The sequence below is a fragment of the Bubalus kerabau genome, chromosome 12 (genome assembly GCF_029407905.1).
Source record: "Bubalus kerabau isolate K-KA32 ecotype Philippines breed swamp buffalo chromosome 12, PCC_UOA_SB_1v2, whole genome shotgun sequence".
Lineage (NCBI taxonomy): Eukaryota > Metazoa > Chordata > Mammalia > Artiodactyla > Bovidae > Bubalus > Bubalus kerabau.
Window position 1 is genome coordinate 69428870 of NC_073635.1, and position 13501 is coordinate 69442370.

Below are 13501 nucleotides of genomic sequence, written 5' to 3' on the forward strand. Positions count from 1 at the left end.
CCTGCCCATAATATTATATCTCACGTGCCTGCTGTGGCCTGGAATTCCACCATCAGAGCAGTATTTCATTCAGTAGAGATTAATTTTTAAAGACGTTTCTGTGTGGATTTTAATGGATGAAGGGATCTTACTGAGTGTGTGAGAATAGAATCAGCACACACAGGAAGATGAAATAGGCTGGTGCCTAAAAACTAGGCAGAAACAGCCTCTAAAAGCTGCCTTTCCCAGAGCATTCCAGTGAGACGGCCTGTGAAATTAAGGGTGTCAGGGTCAGCTAAGTTTAAGCCCCTCTTGAAAAATAAGAATTTGGTTACTTAAAGGCTCTGAGACATTCTAAAACTTCTAAAGACTTTTTAAGTTCAGAATTCTCTAAATTTATCTGATCAGAAAAGTCTCTTTTCACATACCACCGACTAATAGCCCAGGACACTATGAGAAATGGAGCCTTCTGGAATGACTCAGAGTCACATACACAGTACTTACTACATCCCCATGGGCACTGTCTGGAAGGCTGTAGGAAAAGCTCAGGTTGGAGAAGATGGGGTCCCTGTGAGCTGGACCCCCGAAAACACATGCATGCCCAGCCTGGGGTGTGGACACAATGCTCTGTGCCATGGAGCAGTCCAAAGACACAGGACAATGGCGTGAGCACAGCAGGGTTCAACACATGAGGGTTGTGGAGGAAACAAACAAATACAGAGAGACAGAAGAGCTGCTTGGGGAATCTGTTCCTGAGATGTGTGCTCAGAGACATTCAAGGAATCACTGAGGACAGAATTCTTCATGAGCTACTGGCTACTTGTGTGTATTTGAGTACTGTATTTTTTTAACATTTGTTGGTATAACTTATGGTAGAAAAAAGTTCCTACACCAGCTGCACATGACCCAATTTTAGTATTTTAGAGATCTGTCTCCCTACCCCATTTTCTGTTCTCCTCAATTCCCCAGAACCCTGTGGTCCAGCCATACCAGACAGCTTCTAGAGGCTTTTCTAGCTTCATACATAGTGTTCCCCCCACCGAGAACACACCACCCTCCCCCAACTTGCGGTTGAAAAGCTTGTGCCTCCTTGAAGTCTCAGGATAATCATCTCCACCTCTTAAAGACTTTCCCTGATGTTCTTCTTGGCTTTGCAGACACACCTATTAAAGTAACTTCTCACGTTTTACTGTAATTTGTTTACCAGCCATCTACCTTTGTAAGTATAAAACGATATTCCAAAGGAAGGCTGTATTTTATCCATCCATGTATTCCCAGCACTATTAAACTGCTTAGAATATGATCGGAGCTTAAGACATGGCTGAATACAGGAACTACTTCTCATTTTAAAACAGTGGATCTCAAAGTGATGGCCAAGCATACTCAGTGTTATAAGTGTGATTTCCATACCTCTATTTTTTTTTTTTTTACTAAAGGACTCAGGATTTTAAAAAATCCTACTTTCTGCAGGAAAATAACTTTCAGAAACATGCAAACAGAATTCAACACGCATTAGAAACAGAATTGTGAAGTGACTGTCCATCTCTCAGACATGAGGAGATATGGTCTCTTGGATTTCCACAGCAGGTACCGTGTTATTACCTATCACAGACAATCTCCCAGCTGGAGAATCGGGAGTTCTGACTAATCAGAGTCGGATCGTCTTGCCTTGCTGCCCCGAGCAGCTGGTCTGTGCACACATCACACTCGTTCCTGCCGGTGGCAAAGTTCCAGTAGGGCAAAGCGAAGGACTCGTTGCCAGTAAGGCGCTAAAAGCAAAGGGCATGACCAGACATTCAATTCATGTCATCAGAAACAACAAGAAAATGAAGGAAGCAAAGACTTAGACGGGTCTTGCCCAAATACAAAGCAAAATTAAAAGAAACTTTTGACCAACCTGGAGATCCCTTTCCAGCCATAACAAGTGGTACCGGTGCCAGGTAACAAAGGCAGGTCCTTGGTGTGAGAAATCTATAGCCTTGTATGGGCGCCCTGGTCCTAAAACAATTGGGAAACATGTTGGAGGTCACAGAATATAATTTTTTAACGTGAACCTTACCTGGGATGTGCTGGAGAGCCAGTAAGTCCATGATGTTTTAGTCGGAAAACAACTGGATTTTTTTTAATTAATAAATTTTTATTAAAGCAATAGTTGATTTATGTTTCAGGGAAAGCAAAGTGATTCAGTTTGCTGAACGCGCATGTGTGTGTGTGTGTGTGTGCACATGTGCACACGCATGCACACATTCAATCATCAACTCTTTGGGACCCCATGGACTGCAGCCCTCCAGGCTCCTCTGTTCATGAGATTCTCCAGGCAAGCAGAAGCAAGAATCACCTTCTCCAGGGGATCTTCCTGATTCAGGGAATGCACCTACGTCTCTTACACTGGCAGATTCTTTACCACTGCACCGCCTGGGAAGCACATATATATTTTTTTCTTATTTCTCATTGTGGTTTATTATAAGATATTGAATATAGTTCCCTGGGCTATACAATAGGATCTTATTGTTTATCTATTAATATTTTATATACAGCAGTGTGTGTCTGTTAATTCCAAATTCCTAATTTATCTCCCCATCCACCTTTCCTCTTCAACCATAAGGGAAAACAGCTGTTTTTGTCATTTATTCCTCTGAAAACAACAACCACAACAAAACAATCTCAGAGGCAAATAGCACTTTCAGGATAAATTCTCCTTCATCTTTCAAAAGTCTGATGGTCAGCAGAGATTTGGAGAAACTCAGGTCATCTTAAGAGCTCCTGTTATAAATTTAATTTAGAAGCAGTGCTTGAGGAAGATAAAATAACAGTATCCCAAAGAACAGATCATTAAGATCTAAATGAAATATATTTTTAAAGACTTTTTCTAACCTATTCCTTACAAATGCCTGCATTTATAGGGAGGGATTAATGAATAACAAAGCAACTTCAACTACACTTAGTCTGAATTCAGCATTTGGAACCAAAAGGGACTTTCACGGGTTTTGCCTCAGCCATCAATCAGTTACAACTATTAGCTGACAAGCATGGTTGCCGAGACCAGAAGAGAGGAAAAATACATTCAAACCAATTTGGCTGGCCTCTGGAACTGCCAATTTTAGTGAAAAGCTCTGGGCGATTTAATGACCTCCTTACTGCCTTTCCAATCCTTCTTCTCCGTCTCATAACAGCTTTTGATGGTTATGTAGAAACTTGAGCTAACTTTAGTTCTTTTTCAAAGTCCCCATAATAACTTCAGAGAGATGAACAGACATGAATATAAATTTAATTCCTAGATGCGACCAGAAACTATAGTTTTCTTTTCCTCTTGAGAGACTACCCTCTCATAAAGCAGAAATTCTTCAGAGTGATGACAAGAAAACTATAAAGGTTTATAGCCAGAAGAGCCTCCGTATTTATCGATACAGAAAGACAGATGCTTACCTGTGAGGCAAGTTTTAAAAAGACCCACACTGAGGGGGGAAAACTGCTGTCGCTGCTGTTGGCTAGGCAGCCCTTTGTAAATGTTTTAATGCAGAACAAAGTTTAAAGTTCTCAAAACAAAATGAGGAGGGGGAAGGAGCAGTAAACACAAGGGCTGTGCTGTGCTCAGTCGCATCTGACTCTTTGTGACGCTATGGACTGTAAGCCGCCAGGCTCCTCTGTCCATGGGATTCTTTTCCTTCTGTAGAGTGGGTTGCTATCCTTTCCCCAGGGGATCTTCCCAACCCAGGGATGGACCCCTGCATTGCAGGCGGATTCTTTACTGCTGAGCCACCAGGGAAGCCCAAACACAAGGACAGATTCCAAATGAGAATCTTACTATTCAAAGTGAGCTGTCTTCACTCACCCTAACCCCAACGAGGAGCCTCAAAAGTGAGGATAATTGCAAACAGAGCATGATTTCAGAACGCCTGAGTCTCCTGAGGCTCCTGCACTGGCAGGCAGATTCTTTACCACCGAACCACCTAGGACGCCCCTAGGATACCTTAAGGTAAAGGGGGAAAAGCTCACCTAATAATGTATCTCTGACGGAATAATAATGGAGCCACACAAAGAAATCATAAATGCTGCAGTTGGCGATCTGTGGTTGGGTCCCATTGGGCCCCAGGAGGCCCAGCCAGTGTTGCGTGGTGATCACGTAGTCGGGGTGCGGAGTGTACTTTGCGAGGTCTAAGGCGTCCAAGAATTGCTCCCTCTCTTGAGGGGTCAAGGAATGGACATCTCGCCGGACAACCAATGGTTTCTTCTGATCGCATGTGGGGCCGGTCCAGCCAAACCTGCAGTCTCCACAGTTATAGCCGGCGAAGTTTCCTAGTGCGTTTGAGAAATTAAGGGAAAGATGGAAGAAGAAGTCAGCTTATGTAGCTTGGAAGGAATTTCTGGAGTAGAATGGAAGAGAAGGTCAGTTGCCTTTCCTTGCACTCTGCTTGAAATGTTTGTCTCTCCAAGGGGACTGAACACCAGAGAGTTTCTAGAAATATTCCCAGCAAAGAAACAGGACATGAAATGAATTCCATGGTGTTACGAACTGAACTGAATCCCCACCAAATTCATATGCTGAAGTCCTAACTCCTAGCATTTTGGTGGCTATTTTTGGAGATAGGGTTTTTTTAAAAAGTAAGTTAGAATGAAGGCACTGTGGTGGGGCAGGGAGGGGGTTGTGGTTGATCCAACATGACTGGTGTCCTCATAAGAAAAGGAAATTTGGACACAGAGAGGGGTGTCAGGACACAACAAGCCAACAAGAGAGACCTCAAGACGCACACCCTGCTGACACCTTGATCTGGGATGTCAGGCCTCCAGAACTGTGAGAGAATGAGTTTCTGTGTGAGCCGTCCAGTCTGTGGTCCTTTGTTATGGAAGCCCTGGGAGACTAAGACAAGTGCTGCCATCCGTTCCACTCGTGGATCATGTCAGGTGTCCCTTCCTGGGGCGGAGCTGCAGCCTCAAATGTCATCACTGCTGGGTCCCTCTGCCCTGAAGCACATGCAGAAGGTTATTGATCTACAGAAGGAAGAGAATATACACCAAGCTAAAGGGGGAGCAAAAATAAATAAACTGATTTCCAGGAATTTAGGTGAAATCCAACGTTCAAAAAGCTGGTTTATGTTACAAAGGAGACAGAGTTAAGACAAAATCAATGGAGGCTGGCAGGTCATAAAGGTGAATTAGTGGCCCTAGTGTCAGAAAGTGCAAATCACTGCAGGGTTGCCCATCTCTGTACAAACTGCTCTTCCATTTTATCATCTCAGGGACCGAGGAGTAGTCATACCAAGCTCCAGGCCTTTTTCTGTTTAGCGTCTAAAATTGAAATTATTTTAGGTTGACTTTTCCCCGTTTAGCCTTGATTATTTTATTTGTCTTTGGGCTTCCGTGGTGGCTCAGACAGGAAAGAATCTGCCTGCAATGCCGGAGACCACAGTTCAATCCCTGGGTCGGGAAGATCCCCTGGAGAAGGGAATGGCTACCCACTCCAGTATTCTTGCATGGAGAATCCCCCGTGGACAGAGGAGCGTGGTGGGCTACAGTCCATGAGGCCACAAAGAGTCAGACATGACTAAGTGACTACACTTTGACTTTCACTTTCATTGCATTTGGTATGACCAGCACCTCATTCCTTAGGTAGTGATAAGTTAGAGAGTAGACACTTAAATATTATTTGTGTGTTGAAACAAAAAAGGGCAATAACTTATCTCCTAGGGGTTGTAGGAAACATTTAATATATCAGCTCCCTGTCTTCTCCTCCTCTTCCTCCCAGATCTTTTCACTTGCTCTTCCTTCTGTTTTGAACACTTTTCCCTCACAGTCTTCCTACCTTCCTCTTCACCTGGTTTGCCTATTCCTCCTTTAAGCTGCACCATGGGCTCTCTACAAGGCCATTCCTGATCCCACACATTAGGGTCAGATGACCCCCAAGCTGTGTTCCCAGGACACCTCCTATTTCTTTTTTCATTGAATTAATTGTGGCAATTGTAGACATCTACTGGCTCAGCTACAGGCACCTAGAAGGCAATTATCCTGCTGCCTAGGTCTGTGCTGGGCCTTGTATGAATGAACCTTCACTTAATGAATGAAAGGAGCAAAAAGCCAAATCATCACAATGGATGCTTTAAATATCTTACAATTTTATTTGCCATTTATACAACAATAAAGTTGAAATTTAAAATTTTTAAGTTAAAAAAGGGATATAAAAAGCATGTAGCAGAAGGATTCAATAATTCTCAATTTTTTCCTTCCTTCCTCTCCCTGTCCTTGTGAATCAGAAGGAAAAGCAGGCCCTGCAAGTAATTTTGATAATCAGCAAGTACCAAAATAGATGTAAGTAAAACATACTATGACCCTAAAGAAAGGGTTAGGGACTTCCCTGGTGGCCCAGAACCCTCCTTGCTATGCAGGGGACACAGGTCCAATCCCTATTTGGGGAACTAGGATCCCACATGCTGAGGAGCAACTAAGCCTGTGTAGCGTAACTAGAGAGTCCATGCTACCACAAAGAAAGATCCCATATGACACAGTGAAGAGTCACAACTAAGACCCAACACAGCCAAATAAATAAATAAAAATATAAAAAAGAGGGTTATTTGGATCTCTAAAGGAAAAGAAAATTTTCCAACAGCATGAAAACAAAATGAGCATGTGTCCTGTATAAAGAAAATACAGTCTGCTATTTTTTGATGATTAAAAGAAATGTCCTTAAAAATATCGTAAGTAGGAAGAATTTGAGAGGGGGCAGTCCTATGCTGTTTGTAATATACAAAATATTTTACCTACCCGTGTGTGCGCGCGTGCTAAGTCGCTTCAGTTGTGTTCAACTCTTTGCGACCCTATGGACTGTAGCCCACCAGGCTCCTCTGTCCATGGGATTCTTCAGGCAAGAATACTGGAGTGGGTTGCCATGCCCTCCTCCAGGGGATCTTCCCAACCCAGGTATAGAACCCACAGTTCTTATGTCTCCTGCATTGGCAGGCAGGTCCTTTAACACTGGCGCCACCTGGGAAGCCCCTTACCTACCCTTGCTGCTGCTGCTGCTGCTGCTAAGTCACTTCAGTTGTGTCTGACTCTGTGCGACCCCATAGACAGCAGCTCACCAGGCTCCCCCATCCCTGGGATTCTCCAGGCAAGAACACTGGAGTGGGTTGCCATTTCCTTCTCCAATGCATGAAAGTAAAAAGTGAAAGTGAAGTCGCTCAGTCGTGTCCGACCCTCAGCGACCCCATGGACTGCAGCCCTCCAGGCTCCTCCATCCATGGGATTTTCCAGGCAAGAGTACTGGAGTGGGGTGCCATTGCCTTCTCCTGCTTCCTTCTAAATGCTAAGAAATAGCATGCACAAATTTTGAAATAATAAATTCAATACACTTTTAGATTTGGAATGAAATTTGTCTTTGAATTTTGGTGTCTCATTATTAAAACTGAGTAATTCATGACCTAGGCCATGAGTTTTAAGATCTCTACATTTTCTCTACTAATATTCTTTTTGGTTGCTAGAAACAAAATTACCAATAACCATCTCCCTCATTCATTGACTCAACAAATAAGTTTTTAGCACTTATTACCTAAAGAAAGGTCAAAATTAAACATGCCCTTCTCTGCACACCCACATATTTATGTACATCCATATAACTGCCACACTTAATTACTATGGACTTGACCTCTCAAAACCTGTCCTATTGGAATAAAGGGTTCTTACAGGAAGCAGTCATGTAACATAGAGCAGTACTGGTACATAGTATGTTCTATATGAAGCGTTACCATTACTGGTTTTACAAGTTACCACTGATCAAATCTCATAGTCTTTAAGTATTTGTTTTCATACCTGTCTTATTCAACTAGCACATTTGGACATATCAAAAATTGCGTTGGGGTTTTCCCCTTAGTATCTGAAGGACCTAACATAATTGGTGCTAAATAAACATTGGTTAGGTGGTTGATGAAGGAGTCATTAATAACTGAATAAAAGGCATTAAGTGCTAGAGGATATAAATATAAATCAGGCTCGGTGCCTTCATCTAGTGGTATGAGGAACATGAGTGCGATGAAATATCAACACCAGCCTCACTATGGGAAAAGTGAAAACAAGAATTAACTGAGCTCCATGGATGACAGAAGATGAAATGACTCATTCTGACTCAGAAGATCAGAGATGGTTCACAACTGTGTTGAACAAAGCCATCTCTTCTCACAAAGCCAAAGTTGCCCCCGAAAAGCAGTGCAGAAATGCTAATAAGAAAGTGTTGTGTGGATTTGAGCTCACCTATTACCTAGAAATGTATTTGACTTTTTAAAAATCCCTTTCCCAGCATGTCTCAGAGAAAACACGCCCCACAGCTCTGCAGTCAGCTGCCTTTCATATTTGTGCTTCTAAACCTGGTCTAAAGAATTTGTTAAAATATTGAAGACAACTGAAAAATGCGGTAACATAAAACCTTACCACACAAAATGTTTATTTCTTTAACTTAGATTTCCTAGCAGTCCCTTACATTAATTTAATGAGTTGAGTTTCTCCACTAATCCACCAATAGCAACAGTTTAAAAAAAAAAAAAAAAAAAAAAAAAGGAGACCCTTTAGGAAGGATTGCATTATCTCATTGGGGAATGGAGAGAGAAAAAGTAAAAGGTCCCTAGATATCAGTCTATCTGTTATTTAGTATGTCCTTGAGCAAAAATGAAATTTAAAAAGACAAAGTCTTATACCTACTTAGGACCAGGATAAAAATGGAAAGAGAATGAGAACAACGAACCAGTGCACGTTCCCACATGAACCACATCAGCTCAACCTCCAAAGGCTATTAGACTAAATAAGTTTAAAGACCACCGATTAGTGAATTTACAAGGAGCTCTAAATAGCCTATTCCTTTTAATTAGAGATTCTATTATATTAATAACAATACTTTACACTCACATGAGGCCTTTCATCTACAGAGCTCAAAAGGATTTTAGAAATGTGGTTTCATCATTATCCCCATTTTAGAGATCGGAAGATGGAGGCACTTAGTTGTACGACAAGAAGTTCTCAGACAATTGTTCATAGCTTTTCAAAAGTCCAAAGACACAGCTGCAACTGGTCTTTTCTCAGGAATGCCAATTGGCAGGTGAGATTTGGAAGGTGAATCGCTGATGCCAAGATCTCCTGAAATTAAGCTCTTCTTGAAAATTAAGTTCAATAATTTTTCAGTTTGAAATTATCCCCACAGAGAATACAAAAGTTCTCTCTAGAGAATTTGAGTACATAATTTAGGGGTTTTTTCCCCATCAGAGCTTGCATTTATTTATTTTTATTGAGCTAAAATCCTTTACCAACTTCAAGATCGTGGAGACTTTGGGTGGGTTTTTTTTTTAATTTTTATTTTTTTTAGCTAAGAATACTTTACATGAGATCTACCCTCTTAACTCACGTTTAATTGTTTAAAACATTACTGTTGACTCTAGGTACAGCGTTGTACAGAACTCTAGATCTTATTTGTCTTGATTAACTGAAACTTTATGGCCTCTGATTACTAAATCTTTATTTCCCCTCCCTCCCAGCTCCTGGTAACTACCATTCTGTTCTTTGATTATATGAATTTGACTATTTCAGATGCCTCACGTACATAGAATTATCCAGTATTTGTCTTTCTGTGGCTGACTTATCTTCTTAGCACAATGTCCTCAAGGTTCATTCATGTTGTTGCATACTGCTGAATTTCCTTCTTTTCTAGGGCTGAATAGCATTAAATTGCAAATACATACCATCTGACTAGGATGCAAAGAAATTGATGGAAATGCAAAATGATGCAGCTGCTGTGGAAAATAGTATGAAGGTTCTTCAAAAAATTAAAAATAAAACTACCATACAATCCAGCAATCCAATTTCTAAGTATTTATCCAAAAGAACATAAATCAGGTTCTCACAAAGATATTGAGATTCCCATGTTCATTTCAGCGTTATTCCCAATGACCAAGATGAAGAAACAATCTCAATGTCCATTAAAGATGAATGGTGTGTTTATCTTTCCACGGAATTAACAAAATTCTAAGGTCACCAACAGTCTTGTTGCTAATCTACATTTCATTAATAAATTTGAGATGACACTAGAAGAATCTACTTGCCAAAGAATTTTGAGGTTACAGCGGTAGGGGGGGTGGTACTTTGGGCACTGAAGATCAGGTTTTAACTTCTGAAGACTGCCTCCTAAATCATGAAGAAATTAGCCTGAGAAAGCAAGCAATTCACTCTTTAGGGAGAATAAACTGAAAAATATGTGTCTTGCTTTGGGGCATATGACACATCACAGTGATTATTGGATATACGAAATACCTGTCCAGCCCAATCACTAAGGACTTAGTCTGGTTTCCTGAGGCTCAAAGAAAAAGACCATCAAGCCAACATAAGTGGAGTCAATCCAAAGCTGGGATGGAAAGAGCTATGGTCCTGAATGAGTCTGCTGCTGCTGCTGCCGCGGCTGCTAAGTCGCTTCAGTCATGTCCGACTCTGTGCGACCCCATAGATGGCAGACATCTAGACAGATCAAATCCTGGAGGAGGGAGACAAGGGGTTCTAAGAGACAGTCCTGGTCTTGACAATGGCTGGAGATGGAGACCATACACCCTGCTTCCTTTGATTGGTCTACAGATATGCGATGTCCTTCTGGACTTACAAGTCAGGCCCTGTTTCTGGCCCACTGCCTTCTTAGGTATGTTTACCTAAGAAGCTCAGGTTGCGCAGTGGTAAAGAATCTGCCTGTCAATGCAGGAGACACAGGAGACACGGGTTCAATCCCTGAGTCAAGAAGATCCCCTGAAGTAGGAAATGGCAACCCACTCTAGTATTCTTGCCTGGAAAATTCCATGGACAGAGGAGCCTGGTGGCTCCTACAGTCCATGGGGTAGCAAAGTGTTGGACACAAATGAGCGCTTGAGCACACATATCCTCCTGAGAACATTTTGAAAGTAGGTCACTGTGACCCTAAGTTACTGCCAGTTCTAGAGGGAATATTTGTAAGTACTCCCTCAGGACAGGGAGACTGCAATTATCTCTTCTACTCTGCCATCCCTGATTGCTTCCATCTTACTTAATTAAAAAAAAAAAAAAAACTTCCTTGTCAGATCATAAAGATAGAATAGATAGTGAAGTGGGTGCATGTGCTCAGTTGCTCAGTTCTGACCGACCCTTTGGGACCCCATGGACTGTAGCCTACCAGGCTCCTCTGTCTATGGTTTTCTCAGGCAAGAATACTGGAGTGGGTTGCCATTTCCTTCCCCAGGGGATCTTCCTGACCCAGGAATTAAACCTGGGCCTCCTGCATTGGCAGGTGGATTCTTCACCACTGCACCACCTGGGAAGCCCAGGTATGGGTAGCAATAAGGAGAGTTAACAATTATACCTGAGTTCCTAATGTCTTCTGCTGCCTGGATTCCATGAAACGGAGATTCCCAAAGCTTCTAATTTGTAGCACTCTATCATTGACTGACCTGGAAATAAGCTTTCTAGAAGAATTTTTGAGTCACCAACAAAGAAGTCACTGTGTAGTGTGGTTTCCAATCCCACAAGTAATATGAAACCTGCTGCATCTCATTAGATTGAAAAACCATGAGAATCTATGAGATAATGTCTACAGAAGCAAGTGGTCAATTAGATTAGAAAAAAATGAATAGTATACATTCAACATGCTATTACAAACATTGTCACAATTAATACCCCAAGACAAAGCTAACAAATCCTTTGAATTACAGAATTAACAATATGACTACAATATAATGATTATAAAGCCAGAATTTTTCCTTTTCCATTATGGTTTATTATACAATATTGAATATAGTTCCCTGTGCTATACAAAGGGCCTTGCTTATCCATTCTATATAAAATAGCTTCAGAATTTTCAGTTAGAAATCTGATCTCATTCTTACATCAACATCACAGCCTTTTGTACATTCTCTTAGTTTACCTTTTTACGTCCTTACATAGCTCAATTATCTATATTCTCCTATGTTTTAGCATCGTAAAATATCAATAAAAACATAATTAAAAAGGAAAACCTCTTAGGCAGCTGGACACTGTGGAACAGTTTCCAAGGGCTTTGCTAAAGTTGCTGCTTATGTTTTTGTGTGTGTGTTTCACACACCCTGCCAGCCTTTGAGTGTTTATCACTGCTGTGCATGTTTGCTGAACACTGGAGGGGAGCCCCACTAAAGAGGATTTGAGAAGGCTCAGAAGAGCAGGAGAAGTAAGAAGTGCACAGAGATTTCAAAAAAACAGGTAATAAGAGAGACCAAGGTCTGAAAGAGGGATACTGCATAAATTCTGAAATGCTCACATCACACCCAGACAGGAGTGAAAAAAACCATTGTTATCTAAAAACCACCCTCCCTTCTTCAGCTCTGTCCGTCTGTCTCCCCAAGGATGGCAAAGTTACAAGCCAGTCATAACCTTCACGAGCAAGATATATCCTGCTTAAGACCTGTTCAGATCGTCAGAAATGCTGAGACTCGAACTTCAGAACACCTACCCCCCCGACGTCTGTCTTACCGATGCCAAGAATCACCCACCCTCCCTCTGCAACAAGTGCAAACCCATCTCAGAAGGAGAGGGCACTGAATCCATCTTGAAAGGACTTGCTCTGAGTTTCAAAGCTGACTCTGGGGCTCTTTAGCTTCCCTCGCCAACAGACAAGCCCATGGTGTGCTGGCACGTGTTCATAGAACCAGCGTGGCCCACAGAATATTTATTTAGTTCTCATAACTAGATCTACTAAAGGGTGTGCAGAATATACCCAGACATCAGCCTTACTCAATGCCAATGGACCAACTTGGTTTGCCTTTCAAAGCCTAGGCCGAGCATCTCTGCCTTGGAAGGGGTTCCTCCCTCAGCCCCACCCAGCTGGGCGCATGCGCACATCCGCCTGCCTGCTCACCTGTGCACCTGCAGGTCCGGTCGAAGAACTTCCGGGGCCATCGCTCTCGGTCGTCCTGGTTGCGCAGGACGTAGGGACCGCTCCAGGGCCTGGTGTCAGTCTGCACCTCCGCGCACTGGCCCCGACCCTCCCGGGAGCCGCAGATGTTGGCGGGGTCGGCGCCCAGCGGCGGGCAGCATTCCTTGGCCTGCAGGCTGCCCACCGTCATGCAGACCCTGGGGAACTGCGCCCGGGCCCCCGACGGGAGCGCACAGCCCAGACAGCCGAGCAGAAGCCCCCACCCAAGGGGGCTCATGGCTTTAGAACCGGGAGAACTCTCTCGCCTTCCACTCCTTGCTTCTCTCCAGCTTTCTCCTGTTCTTCCTTCCACTCTTGGACTCTTGAGCATTCACCCGCTTTTTGATTTGGGGGAAATTTACGTTTTAGGGGGTATATTTTGGATCTGCCTTCTATTCCTCTCGAAAAAAAGACCCACAAAAATTACAGAACCCACATGTGTGCTCGTGTGTACATGCACACACACAGACGACTTTATGTGATGCAAACCGCTAAAACAAATTTCATTGCATCAGAAGCTCCTCTAACAGCCAGATTAATGAGGGGAGCGCTTCTCACCGCCTTCCCCGGTTAAAACAGGCTTTGTCTAAT

At 42.7% G+C, this 13501-nt stretch overlaps 1 protein-coding gene across 1 annotated transcript in view; it reads right to left on the reverse strand.

The window, feature by feature from the left end:
- The window catches only part of DCT (dopachrome tautomerase), a 39968-nt gene extending 26820 nt beyond the window's left edge, over positions 1-13148 (reverse strand). Inside the window, exons 1-4 of the mRNA XM_055541869.1 lie at positions 12854-13148; positions 3976-4275; positions 1877-1977; positions 1582-1748 (exon numbers count right to left, since the gene is read on the reverse strand). Of these exons, the coding sequence (XP_055397844.1) occupies positions 1582-1748; positions 1877-1977; positions 3976-4275; positions 12854-13148 (863 nt within the window). The remainder of the gene's footprint in view (positions 1-1581; positions 1749-1876; positions 1978-3975; positions 4276-12853) is intronic.
- Positions 13149-13501: the final 353 nt, after the last annotated feature.